The 27,702-nt window shown below is 38.0% G+C and overlaps 1 protein-coding gene across 1 annotated transcript in view; it reads right to left on the bottom strand.

The window, feature by feature from the left end:
• Positions 1 to 700: 700 nt before the first annotated feature.
• LOC124284352 (zinc finger protein ush-like) overlaps positions 701 to 27,702 on the bottom strand; it is a 64,791-nt gene continuing 37,789 nt past the window's right edge. The window contains exons 3-7 of the mRNA XM_046720442.1: positions 7,970 to 8,415; positions 7,577 to 7,694; positions 5,912 to 6,124; positions 5,366 to 5,536; positions 701 to 4,847 (exon numbers count right to left, since the gene is read on the bottom strand). Of these exons, the coding sequence (XP_046576398.1) occupies positions 1,975 to 4,847; positions 5,366 to 5,536; positions 5,912 to 6,124; positions 7,577 to 7,694; positions 7,970 to 8,415 (3,821 nt within the window). The 3' untranslated portion in view covers positions 701 to 1,974. The remainder of the gene's footprint in view (positions 4,848 to 5,365; positions 5,537 to 5,911; positions 6,125 to 7,576; positions 7,695 to 7,969; positions 8,416 to 27,702) is intronic.

The raw sequence follows: 27,702 nt of genomic DNA, 5'->3' as shown, positions 1-27,702 counted from the left end.
TCCTGTTCATTATATTCATATGCTTAGTGGGGAAAACAACAACATACACAGCTGACAATATGTTAAGAAAGTACAATAGTTTTCTGTTATATTTCAAATAACTTTTCAATTTGTTCTACTTCAAAATCTTTCTTCCAAACATACAAACAACAAACTTGTCATTGCCTGTGATCTGAGACAACCATGAGCTAAATGTTTATAAAATAAAATATTTGTTATTGCTACCAGGATAGGTCCTGACAGTACCTCCAAGGTGAAACACATATGATGTATTACAATGTATATTCACGCAACTGACAAAACAATCTTACAGATGTACAGTCGTTTAACAAGAAATATTAACTACATATACACGTACCTGAAAGTAACATACTTATTGCAGATCATATATGTTATTCAATATGAATTTAGTGTTTCCCCCAGAAACCAAAGAGGGCAGGGCGACAGAATTTCAAAAAAGGCGACAGAATTTCAAAAAAGGTGACAGAATTTCAAAAAAGGCGACAGAATTTCAAAAAGGGCGCCCTAATCCCAAAAGGACAAGCAATGCCATATTTCCAAGTACTATGTTAAGTTATTCATGCATATGATTCTTAAAGGCTCAAATAGTACATTTATTTCACTTAACTTCAACATGAAATAGAAACTAAAAACCACCAAGTGTTAAAATCAATTATTGTATTAAAAGAAGAGAGGGCACACCAAGCAAAAAGGGCATGGTACCAAATAAACAGGGCAGGGTGCCAAATAAAAAGGGTGCTGCACCCTGCTAAAAATACCTAGGGGAAACACTAGAATTGCTTGTGTATGAGTGTGTGCATAGGTCCACTAGAAAGACACCTAGTGTGTATCCGATAGGGAGTTTTGTGTATTAGCACTATAAGACCATGTTGTACAGGAGCGGGATAATAACAAATAGGCCCTTGACAACAGGCAAACACAGCACAGATATAAACCATATCAGATGTAATTAGCACCCTGGGCAAGTCAGAAGCACTTCTTGGGAGAATTTCTTACAATAAAGGAAGACCTCGGTAATCAAGATCCTGGACTAACCATGTCATAAACTAAAGGAGCTCTTATTGGGAGAATGTGTTACAATACAGTGGAACCTTGTTAATCTGGATCCTGGACTAACCATGTCATAAACTAAAGGAGCTCTTATTGGGAGAATGTGTTACAATACAGTGGAACCTTGTTAATCTGGATCGTGGGCTAACCATGTCATAAACTAAAGGAGCTCTTATTGGGAGAATGTGTTACAATACAGTGGAACCTTGTTAATATGGATCCTGGACTATGTCAGAAACTTTCGGAACACATATTCGGAGAATGAGTCGTAATACAACTGAACCTTGGTAATCTGGACCCTGGACTAACCACATCACAAAATCATTAAAATGAACACTGCAACATGTCTACATATGATCAAAGTAGTATCAATATGAACCACAATTCTATAATCCATAAATCCATCTACACAATTTGGCTGGGATTACGAGGATCCAGATTTACAGGGTTTCACTGTAGATCATTCCACAATTTCTCATAACTGACATGGCCGGTCACTTCATACCAGACCCAAACTCATTTCATCTTGGACATATAAGATTACCAGGAATCACATGTTTGGTCTGGATTACTAAACTCAACACCATATAAGACACGTTTATCAGAATGTATGCAAGTATGCAAGGATGAGATATAAAAAGCAGTGATAAATAAATGTGATGGGACAGAGTGCTAACTATACCATTTACGGTAATACTCAAATTTGAGTAATAATGTAAAATATAACAGTTCATGTTTGGTTCTTGACCAATTCCTCCTTTTCAGATTTGTTAGGTGTGAAAGAGGTAGTGACATGCCTTCAAACTTGACCAATCACACTGCATGACTAGTTACACAGTCATATGTCTCGACCAATCACTTGAGAGATTAGTTACACATTCAGTTCGTAACCTGCTCGACTAGCTAAGCACTGGCAGAGGGACTAAGTTCCTCGCTTGTCTTGGCTGCAGTACAATAATACTTCTTATGGGCCAGGAAGGTGGCAGGGTACGTGAAACTAATATCACAATTCTTGCAATACTTGGGACCTTTGTCTGTCTTTGGTGAGGTGGGTTCAGGGGAGACAACTGATGTTCCCACACTCGAGGGTGGAATCAGGAAGTATGGAAACACAGGCCCGGATGGAAACATAATGGAATGTGATCCGGATCCATTTGAAATGTCCTTCCGGAATATATCCGGAGAGTGTTTATCGTGCCCTGATCCATTTGATGCTCCATCCATGGGGGATTTGGGTTGAGATTTGATAGGGGGTGATGTGGGAGGGTTGAGGGGGGAGAGATGGGCGTTGGGGGATACACGAGAGAAAGGAGATGCTCGTACACTCTGCGTCCCATCAGACTTAGGTGTGTAGGATCTGTCCTGAATGTTTTCTCGCTTTACATTTTCTTTATTTGGACTTGAAGGGGAAAGATCCCTCTCCCTGTCCTTATCTTTCTCCAAAGCAACATCAAAACCAGGGTCAATGGGTTCAGACTTAATGTGTACTGTCCTCTCCTGACTTGGAGGTCTTTGCTCAGGTGTGGGAGATTTCTTGGGGCTTGTAGGACTAGGGCTTGACTGTGGAGGTGTGTGGATGTCCTTCATGTGAAAAATAAGGTCTTCTTTTGACTTGGCCAGGTAGGAACACTTGTGGCATTTGAGGAGGTCCTGCTGGTATTTCAGGGCCATCTCGTGGATTCGCATATGGACATTGAGGAACTTGAGATTGGGGAAAGCTTCGCGACACACCGGGCAGTGTTGTGTTTGTTGGAGAGAACCAGGGGAGAGGATGTATTCAGTCTTTTCAAAAGATTTACGAGATCTGCGTCTCTTGTAGGGTTCATTTTTTAATCTAATCAACTCTGCTTCCATGTCAACAGGGCCATGGGAGGTCTGGCCGTTTGTCTGAATGGGCATCAGCGCTGGTTCTTCATACTCTATCATGCTATCATCAGTGAACTCTTCACCGTTGTCAATATGACTTTTACCGTGCATTCGCATCCCCCGAACTGTGTTGCCACGGTAACCACACACAGTACACCTGAATGCCCGCGTAGGTGCATGAACCTTCATATGGTCTGAAAGTCTGGTATCAGTCTGAGTGACATAGTCACAGTGTGGACATCTGAAGAGAGGCATGGATGTGGATTCGCCACTACACAGATGAAGCTTCAGGAGGCGAGATGTTGTGAACACACTCTCACACCTATCACATCGGAAGTCCACAATTTCAGGGGTTACTGGTGTTTTAGGCGTAGGAGATTCTTGTTGGCATTCAGAAGCCTGAATGACTATGGAGTGACCACTGTCCTTACCATGTGGGCAGTAAAATTCCTTGTGAGCCTTCAGAGTGCTTGCGGAGCTGAACTTGATCTTGCAAGGGACACAGAAGAAGCGATAATAGATGTCCTCGGATGAGTCCATTTCTGCCTCTGCTTCCTTCTGTTGGTCAGAATTTGAACTCAGCACTTCGGTGTGCATTGGTGATCCTGAGTCTGGACTGCTCTTTGGACTTCTCAAACTCTCGGATTCCGGGGGAGTTGAAAATTTTGCTTTTTTCCCTGAACAGTAGTGTTCTTTGTGGATGAGATAGTTCTCATGTTTGTAAAACACTATGTTACAGTCTGCACATTTGCTGATGGTCGCTACAGCTGTAGGAGGCTGCAATGTTGCCACTGCTTGGGCCGCCACACCTGCAACAGACATCGGCAGGAAGTGGGGGGTGAGGCCCTGTAGGTACGGACTTGTTCTGTGTCGTATATGCTCCGGTGATCGGGACCGGGATGACAAACTTGGGGATGTGTTATGTGGTGACTTAGATCTGGAAACTAGCTGGGGTGACCTTGAACTTTCATGAGGTGATCTCGAGTGATTTGAGGTAACAGATTTGGGGGAGGTTAAAGGTGGAGACTTGCATTCTATGAGTGAAGGAAATTCTTTGAGAATAGCTTGACTGGTGATAAGTTTGAGAGAGTCTTTTGCCATGTTTAAGATCTTGTTTGGAGATTTCTCTTTTTCAGGGCTGTCATCTTTCTTTTTGCTCAAGTCCAGAGGTTTTTCGGAACACAGTGCTGCAGATTTTGACTTCTGGTGTGCCTCAGTTGGTACTTTTGTTGGAGATGGAGAAGGTTCTTTCAAGGCAGTAGATGTTGAACTCACAGGAGGAGGAGCAATAACCGGCTGGACAATCACGGTTGGCATGGTAATACCCATATCACTGGTTGCCATCACTGGAGCAGCAAATATAACTGCCGTCTGCCCTGGGATCACAGCAGCAGACGACACAGCAGAAATAACAGTCTGCGTCATGAGGGGTCCGGATGGGAGGAAAATATTCCTGTGTGGCTCCGAGGGTTGTGAAGTGGGGGAACTGTGAGATGACGTGCTTTCAGCACCCATTTTGTCTTCCCATGACTCTTTCTTTGGGGTTTCCGATACGTCAGATCCATTTCTTTTGTTGCAGTAGAATTCCTTGTGACCTTTGAAAGTGCTTAGAGATGAGAACTGTATATTGCAGTCTTTACAGTAGGTCTCAGAGAGGGGTACGGGGACGTTGCCAACTTCATCACTGTCATCTGAAGGTCGGTTATGGATACGGCGGTGACGGTTAAGGCTCGACAGTTTATCTGCTGTGTATGAACAGTGAGGGCATTGGAACGTTTGACCCATTTTGGAAACTTTAGTTGGTGGAGAATCTTGATCCTGTTTATAGGAAGGACCATCAGTCTCCAAAGGTCGTTTTAGTTTTGACTTCTCATCTTCATCCACCGTCACGGAAATTTCTGCTTTAGAATCTGAAATAAAGAGGATCTTTCATAGAACATAGGTTTTGGTAGTAGTACTTTTACATTGTATTTCTCCTCACCATACAATGAGAAAGTATAAAACAATCAAATTACATTATTTAGAATGGTATTCAGAAAAATCTGACTTGAATTGGATGGTAATATATATGACGTATTCTATGTTAAAAGTTCAGTAGTTTTCAATCGTGGGGGGATAGGGTAGCCGAGTGGTTGAATTGTTTGCTCATCACGCCAAATACCCAGGTTGGATTCCCCACATGGGTACAATGCATGAGGCCCATTTCTGATGACCCCGCTGTGATATTGCTGGAATATTGCTAAAATTAGCGTAAAACTAAACTCACTCACTCATTTCAATAGTGACATCTACAAAAGACATAAAATAAATCCAATTCATTTAAAGAGAAATGGGATAAAATCTGTTGACCTGCTGAATGTCTTGCAAACTTTGGCACCACATTTTTTAAGGCATGATTTGGAGAGTCAGAATCAGATGCATCCCTTACCCTCATCAGTATCATTTTCATCAGCATTCCGACCGCTTCCTTCTCCCTCCCTGGCAGTCTTCTCACCCAAGTCTGGGGGCTTCTTTGAACAGTAGTATGCCAGATGACCTTGAAGAGTCCTTGGACTACTGAATCTCACGCTGCAGAATGGACAGCCATATATAAGGGCAGCTGAAATAAAATATACTTGTTTCCTGAATATTTCCATACTGGCTTATTTGAATGCTTTTACTGTGAAACTATGTTGATATGGATTGCTTTGTTGCCATCAACATGATTGGCAGATTCTGCATGTAAGCTATAGAACTTCACACTGATTTTAGATAATTTGCAGCAAGAAGAAAAATTAAAAACACCTCTTTCCTGTCAGTCGCTGTCTTTCTTTCTCTTACGCAAACCAACAGCATTAAATACAGCTGAGCATATGACACAATTATTACAAAACCTGAAGAAAGGCAGAATTAGTCATATCACATCCATATCCAGTTAGCATAATGTGAGTACATTGTGGTAAATGCAAGGGTATTATTTTGAGATCATGCTCACCATGATTTGTGGGTGACCTTGACCTTTTTGAAGGTGGTGCTGGCGGGGGTTCTGGTTTGACTGGTTCCTCCTCCTGAACTGGTGGGGGGGGAAGGGCTGGTACAGGGGAACTGGACTGTGAAGGAGATTCATTTTCTGCATGGTACAGGAATGAGCCAATCAGCTCTGAGCCTTCCTCCAGATCAGACACAACCTCGCACCATATCCGGTCACCTGAAGACAAAAATGTCTCTAAACTAGCTGCTAACATGTCTACCAGCCATGTTGAATTTTCTATGAAATATTTCACAAAGAAAAGATCAACTGGAGGTAATGATGCCATATTGTTTGGTCCACACCAATGTGCAGTGTAATAATAAACAATAGGTTTGCCCTGAACTCTCACAGTTAAGCACAGGGACACGTGTGTCCTATTGTTTTGTGGTTTAAATAAGAACTGTTGGGACTATTGACATTTTAGTGAAGCATCTAAGAAAGTAATGGCCTAGATTTTCAAAGCTCTCTTAGCACTAAGATAGTCAAAACTGCAATACGTTAACATTAACTTGCGACTATCTTAGCTAAGAGAGCTTCGAAAATCTAGGCCCAGAATACTTTGTTTTGATATATATGATGATTCAGAGTAAACATGCATATGTGAATACACAATGCCATTTAGAAAGCGGTCAAATGTAACATATGTTATATTTAGGATACACTTTAGGAAGCCACAGTGATAGAGTGGGTTAGGTTGCTGACTTTGTGTGCTGGCAATGAGTGAGGTTTCAAACCTGGATGGACTCAACCTAACAAAAGTACTAGTATCTGTACTTTACCGAGAAAGTGTAATCCCAAATATAACATATGTTACATGTGCAGGTATTCTAAATTTGGTAAATAAAGGCTAATTATTATTTCTCAAAAACAACCTTTTATATCTTCTGTTTGTTTTTAAAAAGAACAAAAGAAAGATCAGACTAATTGATGACTTCACATGATCAAGTAAAAATGTCAGTAAGTACCAACTGAAGATCCAATCATGTGGACATTATTAAAACATTTTTTGTAAAAGATATTTATCAACATAAAGCGAAGGTATTTCAATATTTGTATGACTGAGGTAAATAATCCATTGGTTATTTTTGTTGTTTAATGCCAATTTATTCATGCAATATAATGGTAGCCTGTAAATAATCAGGTCTGGACCAAACAATTGAGTGACTGATGAGATGAAACAGCGATCAACGCAATTGGGATATGATGACATGCATAAACCAAGTCAGCGAGTTTGACCACTTGGTTTTGTTAGTCGCCTCTTACGAGACCCGTGAAGGTCCGGGTTAGAATATTGGCCTTCAGTAACCCATGCCTGTCGTAAGAGTCAACTAACGGGATCGGGTAGTCAGGCTCGCTGACTTGGTTGACACGTCATCGGTTCCCAATTACGCAGATCGATGCTCATGCTGTTGATCACTGGATTGTCTGGTCTCGACTCGATTATTTACAGACAGTTTCCATATAGCTGGAACATTGCTGAGTGCGGCGTAAAACTAAACTCACTCACTCACGCCTCTTACGTCGAGAATCATTGGTTGCTGAGACCAAATCTAACCACCAGCAATCATGAGGTACCAACCATGAGCAAGTTAGCGACCAAGTCCTGGCATAAACAACTACTTTCCTCACCTTCAAGATGTACACATGTGTTTTTGACAGCGTTGTTAGTTGCAGTCCTCAGCAAGGCGAGCCACGCTCCAGATTGAGCTGTCACATTCACAAGTATCGGTTCTGTTTTTCCGGAAAACTAAAGAATGAAAAGAGTCTTATTAAATATTGCTCTAAAATTGCTGGTTCAATGATTAAATGAAAAATAATAGGGTGCTAAGAATAAATTTCTCCCCTTTAGAAATAATACATATCTAACAATAGATTTTCCACTTAATACATTTAATTCAGATTGCTCCACTTTCAAAATTCCCTTCTGAGAGTTTGCTCATACTGTCATACACAGAACTGAAGAATTTATGAGTCTAAACATCTGCAAGAAAATGGCCAGGATTATAATAGAATTATGTTCACCTGTAGTATCAAATCGCCAACTCTGACTTTATCGGCTGAGGTTACCTCCCCTTGAAAGGGTCCCAAACTGCTTCCAGCTTGGAGTGGAATAGCACAACAGACCACCCAGCACACTGCTGTGTTTCCGTGCATAGTTATCTCAACTCGTTTTAAATACAGAACATCCTTCGGCAGCTGAAGTTGATTTGCCAAGCCCTGTAACATCGTCGGACTTGAGGAATCTGTATTTACTTCCTGTTTTACTTGCACATTGTCAATGTCCGACATATTTGGTTGATCCACCTTCCCACCAGGTGTCTCTGTGTGACTGTCACTCGGGTCTAAGTCAGATGATGCTGGGGACTGGATGCAGCGTGACGACAGCGGGGTGGTCTCCCCTTGATTCTCCCCCTGGTGGTGACTGCCTGTGGGACTTGCCTCACCAGCTGTTTCCCCATTTCCTGAAACTGACAAACATACTCATTTGAAAGTCTGGACCTCATAAACTTGGACATAATTTAATTTGATATTTTGGTAAACTTGGACATAATTTAATTTGATATTTTGTAGCTATGTCACCCCAGTGAAAAACATCAGAAATGTCAAGTTCAAATTTACAAAATAATTTATGTTCTCGTGAAGATCCGGGTTAGAATTGGTCTTCAGCAACCCATGCTTGTCGTAAGAGGCGACTAATAGGATCGGGTGGTCAGGCTTGATGACTTGGTTGACGCAAGTCATTGTATTCCAATTGTATAGATCGACACTCATGAGGTTGATCACTGGTTGTCTGGTCCAGACTCGATTATTTACAGACTGATGCCATATAGCTGGAATATTGCTGAGTGCGGCGTTAAACAACAAACCAACATAATTTAATATACAGTTTAAAACAAACATGCTTCTCATAAACTGACGGATGTAACACACTGTTTGTTTGGTTTGTACCACTTGCTTTATATTTTAGTCGAAATATGCGTAAAATGATCTACCATTATATAATACCGAAATAAGTGATCCCTTTGAGTTCATTGTTTTGATATATACTACTCACACTTTGCTAAGGATCACAAAAATTCCCAACTTTACTTAAACATAGATTTATAATTTGAAATTGTATCCATATAAAACTGGAAAAATAATGATATGGTGACCCCTCTTTAGGCAAACGGCCACTTTAATCTAACCTTATGCACTTGATATATGAGTAACCATAAAAATGGTTTTCATGGCACTAATCAACCATTTTGCATGTCATGGAATGAGTCATAGACAAGTACACAACACCTGTCAATAGCAGGTATGGGATCCACAAGCTGCAGTGACATACTGAAACCTAAGCTTAGATATTTAAACCAAATTAGACCTCACATCATAGTTTCCTGTTGAATCAATTATTTGATCCTTAGCAAAGTGTGAATAGAATAATAACTGTTTCTACATCACCAGTATGAAGACCCAGAAAGGTTAACCTCCAAGCGTAAACAAATATAGCTCATTGTCTACAGTTTAATTATTTCACAATTAGGGATTATTTTATCTTTTCTTTATTAGTCTACATAAATTTAATGTCCAGATTTTCAGATTGGTTAATATGTCAAGGGGCAGATGGCAGCATTAATACATGTAATCAGGGCTACTTTCATATCACTTTACTCAACAAAACACTTCAAATAAATATTTCACAATAATATCAAATTAAAAATATCAAGAAAACAATTAAAATATAAAGTTTTAACTACCGGGATTTTGAAAAATTTAGGTTGGACTTGTCCATAACCAAGAAACAGACTGTTCTTTAACCTTAACAGATGTTTGTACACTGGTGTTTAAGAATGAGGATGTTATATCTCTTGTGGTGTGTATATTTGATTTTTGTTTGTTGTTTGTAATATGCTGTACTAAGCAATATTAAAGATATTTGACAGTGTCTTGATAAACAACTGAGTCTAGACCAGACAATCCACTGATGCAATTAGCAAGGGTAAATGCCATCCTCGTGCACTGACAAGACATCAAGTGATCCAAGTGACGACCGAAATCATTTTGGTTCTCAAAAGGACCACAAGTTTTCGTTTGTTATATCCGTAATTAATTATACCGATTTTGATTATAATATACGGCAAGTGGCCAGTACAAAACAAAATCATTCCTTTATATCAGCTTGACTGTTATAAGCATGCTCATTATGGATACAATTCATTATAGTTTGCTTTAGATCTTTCCCACCACAAATCTCCATAGGTGTGCCCGTGTCCTACAAACCTAGGGTTTCACGCGACCCCTAATTTCTAATTCCAAGGGTACTCCCACATAATATGATTGACTGACTGAGCTTGCTGTTGCCGCTTTTAGCAATATTCCAGCAATATCACGGTTGGGGACACCAGAAATGGGCTTCACACATTGTAACCATGTGGTGATTCGAACACGGGTCTTCGGTGACGAGCCAACGCTTTAACCACTAGACTACCCCACCACCCCCACATAATATGAAGGTTCTGTGAGCATGATGAAGTAATGAAATGGTGTAGCAGATCTGTAAGATTTAATAATTACTCTCATTACAGTACTATAAATTTCTTGTCAAGAATTTGGCACAATGAATATTATTGTGGGCTCAGTAGACATGTACATAGTTTGTGTCGGTTCAATAGTTTTGTGCATAATGTATACATATTTCTGAGTTGCATGAAATACTGTGAATAATTGTATGACTCAGACCCCAAGAATGGTTTGCAATATTTCGCATGTGTCATTGTAGGCAAACAACACAAAATTAATTGGGAAATTATGAAGATTTCTTTCATGTTTTTTACTCAAATATGCAGCTTTTGGATAATGAATGATTTACTTGCAACAATAAATGGATTATTTATATATTTAATAATGCATATAATTTGAACCATGTAATTTGAATATTAAAAAAATCATTTTTATTTATTTGGTTCACAGCTGTGTTCCATGATCATGTTGTTCATCCTTAATATCTAGCAATTCAGGAAAACTATGTTCTTAAGTCGTTTGGTTTACGGAAAGCCTTGGAGGTGGTGAGGATGCAAGTGGTGAGGGTCTTTGTCTGTTTACCTTTGTTTTCATTACAAAACTGTTCCTTATGTTACAATATGAGAGCATCTCAGATACAGTGAGTGAGTGTGAGAGAGAGTGAGAGAGTGAGAGAGAGAGAGAGAGAGAGAGAGAGAGAGAGAGAAAGAGAGAGACAGAGAGAGAGAGGAGAGAGGTTTTGAGACTCTTGTAGCAATATTCCAGAAATATCATGGCAGGAGACACCAGAAATGGGCTTCACACATTGCACCAATGCTGGGAATCACTCCTATGTTAATCAAACAATTTCAGATACAAAGAGAAACGAATGGACATGGCAATATGGTAATGATAGACACAATTCCTTTGACTAACTGTACAAATGACATCCACAGACAAGTGCTAAACTTTCTCACACAGATGAAGCAGTCACGTTTTTAGCATTTGCACTTCAAATATAACTAATTCATATGGTTAGTTGTCAACTAAAATAAAATAATGAAAGAACATTTTAATTGATGTTGGCTATGTTCAAGATTGGTGGTTACATATGGGAAACTGCTCTTATTGTTAAGGTCAAGTCAATTGCTTCCAATATGGTCCCATTAGAAATTGCTCTCATTATCTTAATTTCTGTAATGACAAAGTTTATTGATAACAACATGCAACGTTTCTATACAGATTGAATAATACAAGAAGGAATGACAACTTATGAAAAGAAGAATTGAGTGAGTATTGTTGTAAACTGCATTTAGCAATATTCCTACAATATATCACGGCAGGGGACACCAGAAATGGGCTTCACACATTGTACCAGCATGACGCGTGAATGCTTTAACCACAAAGCCACCCCACCGCCTACGAAAAGAAGCAGGTATGACAACTTGTATCCATAATATTTGCCAGCATTGTGCTTCCAAACGTCTACAAAGCCACTCAAAGATGTTATCTAAATTTCTGTGAATAAATAAGATTAAATGTTTATCATATTCCTCATTAGTGAAATATATGTAAGCCCATTAAGGGTGTAGCATTGTTTTTTCATCATTTTGAAAAGTCAAGATACTGAGTTGAAAATTAAAGATACTAGGCGATAATTCCAGATAATATCTACAAATGCATAAACTAAGTCAAGCTAAGTCAAAAATTCAATTTTGCTACCTTGAAAATTCAAGCTCAATTAATTATGTGGCTCTAATGGGTTTCCATAGAAATATTGTGGAAGATCTATGAACCAGGCCTTATAACCATGCATGTAACATATAATACATCCCCTTGTACAAGTCATTAGCACTATGACAGGATTACATGTGATATCACTTGTAGAACATTGTAACACACCTCGCATCATTATCTAGTATATTGCTTGGTGGAACAGGCAACTTGCTCAGTACACACCTGGACACATTCAAATGAAAAAAATGTATTTTTTGTTATGAGAAGCAAGTCTGTCGTTTCCAACCTATCTAAAAACGTAATCGGTGTTCATGGAGAATAACGTGTTTTCGTTTGATGCCAAAAAAACTTTCATCTTCAAAACATGAACATAAACTCAAAATCTTTTTTGTTGAAATACCAAATTGATAATTTTATCAGACAAGAGATATGTCCTGGAATTATATGTTACATTATCATCAACGAACTCAGAATATTCAAGAATGCCTATCTTAGCCACCACATAACAACCCTGCCAAGCATGCATTGAGTTCGATTTAAATGTCTCTCTGATATTTTCCCTCCAATCTGAGAGATTAAGACATAAGGAGTTATACTAGAGATTTATCTGGTAATTAAATTGCCTCCATATTTGATAAAACTCTCCTAAAGTTTAAGACTGGACTTATCAGTAAGATAAACCGGCTCTGAAATAGGCAAGCATTGTTGCAAGGGGCCCAGAAACAGATTTCAAAAACATCACAATCTGTTGGCATTTCAAGAAATGGAAAAAAAATCACGGAATAATCTGATATGTTAGGTTAAGAAATAGGCAAGTCAGTTTGTGTATCATTGAATATAAATGATGGTCGTCTAAAGATGGAAAGATATGCTTGTGAAGGGCCGATTGCAATGATCCCATGGAACAGCATCGGTTCATTCGTAAGTCGCTATCACAGCTAGCTACTATCTGCCTGGCAAACGTCAGCTACAGGCCATAGAAAAGGACGCTTGGAGGTTTATGATACGTGCTGTTTGATAGACTTCATTAATGTTTCAACAATTACACAAATGGAGAAACAAATTTTCATCGCATGAATAAGTTAGGGTCCTAATTATCAAGCTTTTATAGCTTGCCAAGTTAATGTTCTAGAAACATGAAGACTTATCTTGCTTTGATATTTTATACATATGATTAAAATATAACGATTTATGTTAAATTCATAGCATAAAATATTGAATTTTCTGGAAATGTCTCTTTTATGATATCTTATTTTCAGGGAGATATGGAAAAATAATATTACAACATTCAAGATTTGAAATGGGTGTCATTACCTATTTCTTAACAATGTTCACAAATGGACTTTAAAACTGATTGATAAATTGACTTTAAGTTGGTAAACTTTCAAAGAATTAAATCTGTATGTTTTTGTTGCAAATTTTCAAATAGATAAAGCTCTAAGAATCATATTAGTATTCAAATATCATGCAGTGTAACTGGAAACTTTCTCACATTGGTCAGTTTCGGAATGGAGTGAGTGAGTGAGTTTAGTTTTATGCCGCTTTTAGCAATATCTCAGCAATATCACGGCGGGGGACACCAGAAATGTTTGGAATGGACAGTGACTGAATTAACTGTGCATGTGGCAATTCCTAATGAACACACACTTGGTAATACACAACCCTTGGCATAAAGAAAAACTGAAGAGAGTCATTGTCAGCTGATTCAACTAGTGGTGTTCCGATTAACTGAAATAATCGAAGATTTGTCGCAGTGACCAAACGACCAAGCAAGCGATCACATTTTCTCATAATCGAACACAAACAATTTTGTAAGAACTGTTTTAATGTTTGAAACACTTGACGATGGAACATATCTTAGAAACTGTCAGGGCCTGAAAACGTGTTTGATTCTTAGAAAACTCACTTCACTTACTGAAAAGTCATGACTGAATATTTCTTGAAGACGCCAGGAAGTTTATGTTCATGATATATTAGTCATCACTTTAAAGTAGCAAGTTGCATCATTTTACATTGGAAGTGAAATTTGCAAATGCAATTTGCACAGTTTCTTAATAAAAATAAACCCAACAGAGAACCAGGTTATACTTATCTGCAATAACAACCTGAATAGCAAAATCTGAAAAATGACGCTAACCAATTTTTTCGATGATTGCTCGTTGGTAAGGAACCAATTATCAATTATGAGATTTCAACCAATTCCCAACACTAGATACAGCCAGAAATCTCTTGATTCCCCTGGATTGTAAATTGCAGATGAATTTGTTACCTTAAAAACACTCATGAACATGTCTTTCAGTGGCATTTAGAAGTTGTACATAGATGTCCAAGATATTTTTATGGATTAAACTTGTTTTTGGGTGAGGGAAATAAAAAAGAAATTTAATCCATAAAAATATCTTGGACACTCATGAACATGTTTTTCTTGTACAAAATGTACTGTACGCCTAAGAATTTAAAATGGATAGAAGTAATGGATTCACTACAACTAATAATATTTGCAGATTATTAAAACAGTAATTATTACAACAGTAACAGTTCTGGTAAGAAATACAACCAGCATAACTGATTTTCTTCGCTCTGAAACTGGCTCACGGCTTCTTAGCCTGTCTCACAGTCCCTGAACCACATTATCTTCCCTACTGCAATGCCCTCCCTGCAATGCTAAAGCCCTAGAAGAAGCAAGTCTAGATTTCCCCAGGTTCCTCAGTCTCCCGACTCACTGGGACTCCTTTTCAATTTAAATGGGTTTATTTCTTACCATCAAAATTATATATATTTGGGGACTAAGCGTTAGTCTATAGTCAGTCCTCCCTGCAATGCTAAAGCCCTAAATGAAGCAAGTCAAGATTCCCAGAGGTTCTGAATTCCCATCTGACTGGGGCTCCTTTTTAATTTAAATGGGTTTATTTGTTACTATCAAAATTATATATATTCAGGGACTAAGCTTTAGTCCATTGTCAGTCCTCCCTGCAATGCTAAAGCCCTTAATGAAGCAAGTCAAGATTCCCACAGGTTCTGAATTTCCCATCTGACTGGGGCTCCTTTTTAATTTAAAAGGGTTTATTTGTTACCATCAAAATTATATATATTCAGAGACTAAACGTTAGTATATAGTCAGCCCTCCCTGCAATGCTAAAGACCTAAATGAAGCAAGTCTAGTCCCCTCCCAACTCACTGGGGCTCCTTTTAAATTTAAAAGGGTTTATTTGTTACTTTCAATATTATATATATTCAAGGACTCAGAATTAGTCTACAAATGTAACCAACAGTTCTGGTAAGAAATACACCCAGCCTCACTGGTTGAGTTTCTTCGCTCTGTAACTGGCTCAAGGCTTCTGAGTATTGCCACAACACTAGTGAATGTTTTGGAAATGAAGCGAAGCATGACACATGTAGCCAGTGTCAGACACCTCATGCTGTGGACACTTGTAAGTAATCACTGATAATTCCGACTCTACGTAAAATAGATAGACCAAGGTAAAGCTGTAATCAATGAGTTTAACCCACGCTCCTCCATGAAACATATCAACACAACCATTCACATTGTGTACTTTATTTCTGACCCCTTACATGGTAAGGTTTAGTTTTTTAACTATCCCCTCATCGCTGCAAAGTCTTAAGGAGAGCTTTTGAATTTTGAGAACTTAAATTAAGACAAGGATCCTAAAGGAGAGAGCTGTGTACACATAGACGATGCTTATGAAGAGAGTTCTGTAGACTTACCAACCAGTTATTCAGTATAAATATATGTAAATTAAAAGAACTGAAATAGGACAAGGAGATTCCACTGATAGAGAAATAACTGCAAAACCATACACTTAAGTTTATGTATTTATTGTTTTTGCAAGTATTTTTTAAACTTGTTGGTTACATGAGGTGTTTTGGTTTGTTTTCTTGATTTGATCAAGTTTGAATGTGCAATGCAACATAGAAAGTGGTCAAATGTGGGATTACACTTTTTCAGAATACAGATTCTAGAATTTTGGGGCTGTGTCCCATCCAGGATTCAAACCAGGGCTCGATTTAAAATATGTTAACCTACTTGCACCAGGTGCAACCTAAGATAAAAACCTAGTTACACCAGCCAAATTCCAGGTGCACTGCTTTTATTGCAATATGTACTGTAAGAAATATGCTATTGAATTATTTAGATGTTTTATTCAGAGTTTACCCACTAAAAATTGAGCTGCACCTGGTGCAAGTTCAACTAATAACTAGGTTGCACTTTGTAATGCTGGGTTGCACCAGTGCAAGTAACAAAGCACTAAATCCAGCCCTGCATTGATGCTACATTGATGCTACATTGATCAAGTTCACATACTACCCCAAGAAAATTAAGGACCGCCGATTCCTATACTATAGTTAATATTTCTGGTATAATAATATAGGGTAGGGATGCGCAATATAACCGGTTTACCGGTATTTACCAGTTCAGACATGAAAACGATACGTATTGCAATACGCTGATCGAAAACCGGTATTTTGACTTGCATTCAGAAAACTTCGTAACACTCAGAAATCTTCGGATATTTCCTTGTTTCAATTGTGCAAATATTATTCAGATGTTTATATTATCATGATTAAAAGTTGGTATTAAAGCTTAATCAAACATAGTGATTTTGTTGTGTTTTTGCTCTATAAATCAAGCATTAACCCGATTATAAGCAGTTTTTTTGTTTAAAAATACTTCATGCAAATTATTGAAATACATATCACAATATATGCTTTCGCATCGCAATACAGTGGAAGCTGTCTAAACCAGCACACGTCGGGACTGAATAAATAATCTGGTTTCGACAGCGTGCCAGAATGTAGAGATGACACGGTTACCTACAACTAGAACTAAACCAGTTATCACTCTCATATACATTGTTGTATAAGGTGGTTCTCTCAATTTCTCTCTCAACTCACTCATTACATGTACAAGTACACCCATACTGAACTAAGATTAAATTATCTTTGTCAGCAACCATGTAGTTTCAACACAGGATTACTGACTCCTTGCCACGTGCCCGATTAGACAGCGCTGATAACTGTATAAACACATATTCGGGCGGCTCATTTCATGCCGAGATCGGGGCAGTGGGGTAGCCTAGTGGTTAAAGCGTTGGCTCGTCACGCCGAGGACCCAGGTTCGATTCCCCACATGGGCACAATGTGTTAAGCCCATTTCTGGTGTCCCCCGCCGTGATATTGCTGGAATATTGCTAAAAGCGGCGTAAAACTCAACTCAGTCAGTCAGTCATGCCGAGATCCGGAATTGACAGCTGCCGGATTGCAGAGGTTTTAAATGATGATAAATGTATTAGCCATGGAGATTTTATGCCGATGTTGACAACTTGCCGGATTGGACAGCTGCCGGATTGGACAGCTTTCACTGTATATCACAATATGAAAATTCTCGGCTATATCCACCCCTAATATACTGCGAGGGTTCAGTGACTTACAGATATTCCCTAATCTGTCATACCGATTACTGACCCCGAAAGAAATACACCTAATTAGTGTTGGGAATTGGTTGAAATCTCACAATTGATGATTGCTTCATTACCAACGAACAATCTTCGAAAAAAATTGGTTAGCGTCATTTTTCAGATTTTCCTGTCAAGGTTGTTATTGTAGATATGTATAACATGATGCAACTTCCTACTTTAAAGTGATCAGTAATATATCATGAACATAAACTTCCTGGAGTCTTCAAGAAATATTCAGTCATGATTTTTCAGTTAGTGAAGTGAGTTTTCTAAGAATTAAACACGTTTTCAGGCCCTGACAACTTCTAAGACATGTTCCATCGTCAAGTGTTTCAAACACTAAAACAGCAGTTCCAAAATCGTTTGTGTTCGATTATGAGAAAATGTGATCGATTGCTTGGTCGTTTGGTCACTTCGACCAATCTTCGATTATTTCAACTAATCGGAACACCACTACACCTAATACAGCCCATGCAAGTATAGAAAGTGAGGTGGTGCGTGGTCCTGTGCACAGAGCTCAGGTCACACATCAGTTGAAGTTAAGCAACATCCAGCTCGGACAATCCTTGGATGGGTGACCAAGTTTGGCAGCTGGACTCCTGAGAGTTTCTAAGACTTCAGTCCTGCTCCACAACAAAGCGCATGTGATGCATGTGGTCTCACCATAGGCAAGTGAATTTGTTCAAAATTGCCTCTGTTCACCCAGCAGAAAATGGGTACCGGTGTGATAAAGTCATGTGACTATAACCTTCTAGCACCTAACAGGCAGCTTGGGTTATCCAGGGTAATAATAATCAGATTCTGATGAAGTGCCGCGAGCAATCACTTGGTGTTTGGAGACTGTGAGCTATAGAAGATGACTTAATATTATTATTAAGTCTAGAATTACCAGAGTTTCAGTTTCCGAAAATGAAGAAAGCCTCCTTTTTTAGAACGTTTCATGAATATACTTTAGGAACAATTGTATTCTGTAATATACGTTCATTTCTGAGACTTTCTGATGTAAGTCTAGATATTCCATTCATCAGTCTTTATCAAACAAGGAGGTAATACGCCAATATCATACCATGTAATATCCCATCATGAAATAACGCAACAGTGGTGTATTTACACTATTTACTCCTGTGACTATCAAAACCTCACAAATGTATCCTTATAATTTTGAATGAACAAAATACATTTTTACTTGAAAACCTCAAATACGAGGAAATAATTATGAATTCATTGCTCTATTTTACCAGCCTGCATATTGCTTTGATTGGAATTCTAATCTACAAGAGGTGCAACAGGGGACATAACTCAACCAGAAAACCTGTTATCATTCTCACAGATCAACTGACAAAGCCTTGCCCAAACCTGATAATAAACTTGCCTATTTACATTATGTTGGGAGTTACTTGTATCAGATTCTGTTAAATAATTTCTGCACTGTTACTCGAGATCCTATCATCTGAGGCTATCAACAAAATTTGATACTGTTTACTTGAAGTTTTTAAAACTTCTTTAAGTAAATAAATAAGCAAGTGTGCTAAGCTATAGATTTCAGAGACTGCCCGGTTGTATGTATAAATTAACTGAGAGAATTTCATCTGTTTCAAGGTATCTCTGATTGCTGGAGATACACACTTACACACTATTTGCTTTATAAAGTTGTTCAAGTCATGGAATGCCATCTCCAGAGGCAGGTTCATGTGTTGGGATAATAAGCCGAATCAGTAAAAATTTTATTAATGGCGTTAAGATGATAACTGTGGAGAAATAAAAACTTGATTTATCCTCTCCACCCAATGATAATTGACTTTCAACATGTATGACAAGATGTTAGAGACAGGATTTATAGTCCCAAATTATCAGTATTTGTTTTTCAGATAACTAAACAGTTATGACTTGCTATTGTTTCAACTGTAGATTATCTGTAATGAATTGCCAGTTTACTGAAACACTTTCTTCAAATATAAATTTTAAGCACATGCATTGACCGTGAGCATGTGCATGACAAACACACTGACTGCAATGATCACATCTCTAAAAGAATTAGAGCTGTTATAATTTCGTTATATACCTCTGATTTTCGAACACAGTATGTATTTCTTTTAGATCTTAATAACCGGTTATGGTAGAATGGAGATAAACGTACAGTGTTGGAAAATCAGAGGTATATAACGAAATTATAACACCTCTAATTTTTGTATTTAAAACCTCACGCTATGTGTTGGGTTTTAAATCAAATTTAGAGCTATTATAATTTCGTTATATACCTCTGATTTTCCAACACAGTATGTTATCTCCTAAATATACCTCTGAATGACTTTGATTAACAAATCACAATCCAGTATTTACTGAAGTCATGGTAGAATAATGTATGTTAAACAGTATAGTAATACCCCCTGTTTATATAACCTCCCAGTGAAAATATTGTATAATTCATGTCACCATATACATGTCCTTAACGATAAACATAATTACTATCCTACCATAAACTTAGAAATTACTTCTGATTGGTCAATCAGAGGTTATCAAATCACAAACCTCCTAAATTGGCATGTCATCAGTACAATGTACATGTGTTAACTCTAACAGCACCGGGTACTGGATTTAAACACAATTTACTCTGTAACCTCATTGCCTTGAAGCATTTCGATGTTTTTTCCCTCAAGAAAACACTCCCCACTCTGTGATTAACATCATGTAATTACAGGAAATTAGAAAATTCAAACACAAAATCAAAGTGCACACTTGACTAGAACAAATACAATTTAGTTTAAAAAAACGTTACCTACTTCAAAGCTTTAAACAGCCTTCAGTTACAACAGAGAGCAGAAAATAACATACCATATGAAAGAATCTGAGACAAACATAAGCATCTGGTATCAGAAGAGAGAAATTTGGGATCCGGTTATGTCTGGGTGATAACGTCCATTGTCCTGTCTCAACATAATGCCAGCATTTTTCTGCCTCAAATATTCCCTATCATCTTTCACTCGGCCTACCACTCAGTCCAGGAATTCACATGATGTGTTTATTTTCATCGAGATAAATATGATAAAGGTAATCTCTGACAGATCAGGTTCAAAGTCCATTCTCAATCTTTTCTTTGTGGATAAGCTCAGATCTCTATCAGAAACACTGAGATTTTAACACAACTTCAAAGCCTAATGAATGCCTCCCAGCCCTTGCCTGATGGAAAGTTTACTTATATCTTCTGGTGTGATCAGGTTTCTTCGACACTCATTGTTTAGTGTTGCCCCGTACCCACTTCCTTCTCCCCAATATGTGTCCCCCTTTCATGCCGGGGCCCCTCCATACTTGTCTCCCTTGTTTTTCCCCTGTACGTGTCCCCCTTTACATACTCCCCACACGTCTCCCTATTTTCCCTTTATGTGTCCCCTTTTACACATTCCCCAATACCTGTCCCCCATGAGTTACTCCCTATACTTGACTTCCTTGGTTCTTCCCAGTTCATCCCAAATTACAAAGTCGACCTTCATCAGTATATACAGCCCCATGTTATCCTATGTCCATACCGAGTCTACCTTCATCAGTATATACAGCCCCATGTTATCCTATGTCCATACCGAGTCTACCTTCATCAGTATATACAGCCCCATGTTATCCTATGTCCATACCGAGTCTACCTTCATCAGTATATACAGCCCCATGTTATCCTATGTCCATACCGAGTCTACCTTCATCAGTATATACAGCCCCATGTTATCCTATGTCCCATACAAAGTCTACCTTCATCAGTGTATATGGTTCTGTATTGTCCCATGTCCATACAAAATACATCTTCATCAGTGTATACAGCCCTATACCATCCCATTCAGAGTTTACCGTCATCAGTGTATACAGCCCTATACTGTCCAATGTCCCATACAGAGGTTACCTTCATCAGTGTATACGTCCCTATACCATCCCATACAGAGGTTACCTTCATCAGTGTATATAGCCCTATACTGTCCCATACAGAGTTTACCTTCATCAGTGTATACGGCCCTATACAGTCCCATACAGAGTTTACCTTCATCAGTGTATACAGCCCTATACTGTCCAATGTCCCATACAGAGTTTACCTTCATCAGTGTATACGGCCCTATACCGTCCCATACAGAGTTTACCTTCATCAGTGTATACAGCCCTATACTGTCCAATGTCCCATACAGAGTTTACCTTCATCAGTGTATACGGCCCTATACTGTCCAATGTCCCATACAGAGTTTACCTTCATCAGTGTATACGGCCCTATACCGTCCCATACAGAGTTTACCTTCATCAGTGTATACAGCCCTATACTGTCCAATGTCCCATACAGAGTTTACCTTCATCAGTGTATATGGCGGCCTATTGTCCCATGTCCCATACAGAGTTTACCTTCATCAGTGTATACGGCCCTATACCGTCCCATACAGAGTTTACCTTCATCAGTGTATACAGCCCTATACTGTCCAATGTCCCATACAGAGTTTACCTTCATCAGTGTATATGGCGGCCTATTGTCCCATGTCATAGCCCGCCAGGGAGTAAGCGCAGGGAAGGAGAACACTGCCACTGCTATCTTATCAGTTCATGGCTGCCCAGCCCTTCCACTTATCAGCCCTTATCATAGGATTGTCAGACTGGTTTTCATTTTCCACGCTACATGCATTGCTAGGGGGAAAGTCAGCTAGCTACAGAGCATGGAAAAACACAGGCACGCACTACTCAGATTAATGCTGTAAAACTCCCAAACAGTCTTCATTGAAACACAGACATTAATTTCATTAATCGCTAATGATACAAATCTAACATTTCAATCGACAATACATTGGCCAGAAAAAAAATAGATGGTTCACATTTATGATTCATTTCATATCATCTTTCAATGATTTTTTAAACAAATTTAATCAATGTGGGAATAGAACCAGTTTAGTAATTTCAAACTTTTGTTAAAGTGTGTGGTTGTGATTCTCATGTGAAAGATATTTACAATGACTGGGAAAGATTGTTGCTGTTACTTGCCTCCCAAACAATGCTAATCACTACAATCTGGTCTAATTACTGAGGGTAATTAGGCATGTTTATCACCTCTCGTTACTCCACACGTCTGAGAGGATGACCTCAAAACTTGTTGAAGATAACAATACCGAACAGTCAAGCACTAGATCAGACAACCTAATCAGTTTATAACCACAGCCAATAAACAAGATCTGTAATCTTTCCACCTTATCTTCCTATTTTGAAATAAAAGTCAGATTGCAGTATAATAAGAGATAAGTTTTCTTATACCATATCAGAAAATCTTGTGCAACACCGAAACATAACTGCTTATTATACGAAAAATGTAATAAAAAATATGTATCTTCTATTTATCAATATACAAACTGGACAAACTTTTAAGTATTTCTGACAAATCAGAAAAGTAAAGGAATTACCGCATCCAAGTCCGGTCAGTGCCAGAAATGGACAGTGGAGTTGGAAACAAACAAGATAAAGTTATATGGATTGTGGCATTTGTATAATCTTCCAGCAAAGGGGTGGAGGAGTGCTGTAGAGTTATCTCCCCTAGATAAACCCTCCGCCAGACTGATTGTAATCACCGTACTTGACATAAAGCATGCTTATCTTACTCCCTGTGTAGGTTTTTGCAGCACACACCCATTACAGACTATCTTGCATTCCCCAAGGAAGGGGGAGAACCACTTGATTCACTTCAAACCTTTTTTCAGATCTTACTGGAGATATATACCCAGGCTTGGTGGCTATGTAATGATGCAAGGGCTGTCTCCAACACAAATATTCCCAGAAGGAATTCTTTAATACACTGAACACACATATCTGATTTATCAGTTAAGTAATCATGTCCCCAATATTGGTCCTATAATGAGAGACCGCGTCCGTGGTGTAGTGGTTAGAGCGTCCGCCCGGAGAGCGGAAGGTCGCTGGTTCGATCCCCGACCGCGTCATACCAAAAGACGTTAAAATATGGTACTTGTTGGTCCCTGCCTGGCTCTCGGGATTAATGGGTACAAGGACTGGTCGGCTTGGAGTCAGTATAATGTGTCATGCTTCACTGCGGCATGGTGTCTCAGTGGGCTAGCACTAGAAAACCAGCTTAAGTCTGGGCTAGTACAAGCAGCCGCACATACACATACACACGTATGCACGTCGTCATATGAGCGAAATATTCTCAAGCACGATGTAAAACCCAATTTCACTTCACCTCACATATAATGAGTGTGTATGACAATACACAGGCACAGAAGAAGAAACTGGCAGGATAACATAGTTGTTATCTGACGTGTCATTTATATCAGACAAGGTTGGTATTAAACATATTCCAGGGTACTGCAGGAAATCAAGCCAAGGTGACTTGACAAGGAAGCATATAATATGCTTCTGGAATCGGCCTTTTGGTGACATGTTTTTTGTACTTTCCAATTAAAGAAGTTGATTAAGCAATCCTATTTCGTTTTCACAAACTGTGTGAATGGCAGTGAGTGAATGAGTTTAGATTTATGCCGCACTCAGCAATATTCCAGCTATATGGTGGTGATCTGTAAATAATCAAGTCTGGACCAGACAATCCAGAGATCAACAACAGCATGAGCATCGATCTACGAAATTGGGAACCAATGACATGTGTCAACCAAGTGAGTGAGCCTGACAACCCAATCCCATTAGTTGCCTCTTATGACAAGCATGGGTTACTGAAGATCAATTCTAACTTGGCTCTTCACTGGTCCTGTGAGTGGCGGCGCTTACCCTTCTACAGACACCTGACATCATCACAGATTTTCAGTGATTCAATAATCTTAAAATTTTCAGCTCTATTTTCCCTTGTAGTGCAGTGGAATCTCTTTGGGTGTATAATCAAGCCTGATTCTCCACTTACATTAATGTTTTATATTTATATATTGTTATATTTACTTATGCCATGCTATTTACTGATGATAGGGGGCAGTGGGGTAGCCTAATGGTTAAAGCCTTGGCTCGTCTGGCCGAAGACCCGGGTTCGAATCCCCACATGGGTACAATGTGTGAAGCCCATTGCTTGTGTCCCCCGCCGTGATGTTGCTGGAATATTGCTAAAAGCGGCGTAAAACTAAACTCAGTCAGTACTTATGATAGCAACCTATACAACTCCCTTTAGGTAATCTACTGATTGAATTTAATGATTGATCATTAGATAAACAATTAATAATGTTGTTTAATGATTAACAAAACATCACAACAGAAATATAATACAGTTACTGCTCTTGTTGTATCCTTTGTGTAAATAACAAAAGGGAAACTTGCAAAGCTTGAAAACATATTTGCTTCAAATACGTACTCAAAAACATAAACTAAACATGAGACAATGCACCAGAAGCAGGGATTGAAACCTGGTGTGGCTTTGTACATGTTTATACTCAGTCTTAAAACTCATACCATTTTACTCAAATTACATATCTAATTTCATATTTTTACTAAAAAAACTAAATTTATATAGTTACTAAAAAACTGAATACACATATATATAGTACTAAAAACTAAATTTATATTGTTTCTAAATATACAAAGAAATAAAATATATATTTATATTGTTACTAAAAACTAAATTTATATACAGTTATATATGTAGTTACTAAAACTCAAGTTTATATGGTTATAAATGAATCAATCAAGTTTTCAGGCTAAATTTATGTTCGAAACTGACATCAATTAACCAACTATTAATTTGAGTAAGTCATACAACACTAGATAGTAGATAATTCACTATTTCATAAAAACCCAAACAATACAGCTGAAAAATATTTGTTGTTCTTTTCTGTGCTCCTTGAAATAGTGTACCAGGTATATGTGATTCAGTGTAATGGTTAGATGCTTGGTGAGTCCCACCCCACTCAAGCCAGAATCTTTTAAACTGTGTTTCAGTCTAGTAAGGTCCATAAAAAAAAAATCTACTTTACAAAAATGACCCAGGGACCATTCTAGACCAGAACACTGTATGTTTTGGAATAATATTGAAGAATGGAAGTAAGATTTTAATAGGCTCACCTTCACAGGAATGTGATGGTGTAATATACAACGTATTGGGATTGTCAATAGTATGTAGAATTTGAGCAAAGGATATTACCAATTTGAAAAATCATTAGTCATTTACTTAACTTTACGGTTCACTCATGTCCCAATTTAACTTTATAAACATTTGCATTATTTCAATAGGTCCCTGTTCAAAAGGAGAATCACATTGAGATCTCTTTCAGTCTGCCCATAATATAGAAAGGTTTATTTTAATCAATTAATTAAAACCCAACTGAAAACTACTACCTCTGTTATATGAATAAAACAAACTCAACATGGATGAAAACTAAAAAGATTAATTTCTTCTCAAAATGCAGAAATATAATTCCAAGAAAATGTTGGCTGAAGGGAAGGTTATTTGATGTGTAATGGGTGCCAAGTTTCTGTCACTACCCTCACCTGAATGTCCACACAAATATGAAAGAAACACTAATTTTTAAAACCCAATCTTTTAAAATCCATTTGATGAAGTGGAGGTCTTTTACTATCACAAATATTTTAATGATATATTTCTTTAAACTGTCAAGAAAATGTCAAAACCTTTTCATCTGCATGAAAAGTGACTAGAATCATTTATAAATCACCTTTCAATGTTAGCAGCTCTCTGGTCAAATATGACACAAAACTGATAAATATGATGAATCTTGCTTGAGGTGAGTTTTGAATATTTTGAATCAAGCCAATCTGAAACTTTCAACAGCTGATACTATTCAGATACTACTTCAGTTACTTTGCATTGTGGTGGACTGTTTTCATTTTTTAAAAACGTTTCAATTTTGCTTTATTTTTCCAGAACTGTTCCATCTTCTTCGGTCAAGCAGTCTGGAAGGAGAAGTGGACAACCGATCTAGCACACACACACAAAACAGTACACCAAACACACTTTTACTTGAATAGTACCATACATTATCATCATTCTACTTTATAAAATTGATTATGTTAGTTTTAACAAATTAAGAGCAGAGGCCCAGATAAGCTGCGTATCCGGGTAAAATATGCATAGAAAATTTCCAATTACGCATTGAAAACTAATTGTTGCATACCAAATACGCATTTAAAATGTTAGATATGCAAAAAGTTTAAAACAAATGCATACGGAATATATTATAAAAATCGCTTGCGTAATAAAAAAGACATGGGTTGCTATCAAGTTGTACTGTTAGTATAGGACAAGTGTTGTACTGTCAGTATAGGAAGAGGGATTTTTTATGAAATCATTTCCATTATATTTAAGTTGGTTTTGATTAGGTATGACATAAGGCAGAACCTGCTTAGTAAACTTACTCAGTCACATAATACTTAGGTGTGTAAAATGACTGAAATACGCATATTTGAAAGCAGTGGGTAACGGAAAATGAAATACCCACTCAACATTCATAATACCCACTCAAAGAAATACAGTGGGTACAGTACCCACATGAGCTAAATCTTATCTGGAGCTCTGTAAGAGACTAAGAATTTTATATGTTCAAGGATGCAGGGTTCTGTACAATTTTAATAAAAAGATCATACTCTACAGTGATGTAACTTGGCATGAGACAGTTTGTCTAAAGATACAGATATCCTTAGGTTTTTTATATGGTGTGCGTAAATGATATAACTAACCTGGACAGAAGACTGTTCATGCTACCTTGTATGGCAGCAGTCCATAAAAGTATTCTCTTAAAAAAAAGTAGGGGATCCTGAACTTTCAATTGTAAAGGAAGTATAAGACATCTTACGAGCACACCACCATTTCTCTTTATCACCACCCCTAAACACAATGCATGGGATGCACTAGTCTGTCTCACAGTCCCTGAACCACATTATTTTCCCTACTGCCAAGCCCTCTCTGCAGTGCTAAAGCCCTAAATAAAGCAAGTCTATATTTCCTCAGGTTCAGGTTCTGAATCTCTGGTCTCCCTAGGGCTCCTTTTCAATTTAAATGGGCTTGTTTGTTACTATCAAAATTATATATATTCAGAGACTAAGCCTTAGTCTAGGGATGCACGAGCACATGCCCATACACGTGCA

Source organism: Haliotis rubra, unplaced genomic scaffold (assembly GCF_003918875.1).
Source record: "Haliotis rubra isolate DU_JTF1 unplaced genomic scaffold, ASM391887v1 Scf11, whole genome shotgun sequence".
NCBI lineage: Eukaryota > Metazoa > Mollusca > Gastropoda > Lepetellida > Haliotidae > Haliotis > Haliotis rubra.
This window is presented reverse-complemented; position numbering and strand designations above follow the sequence as displayed.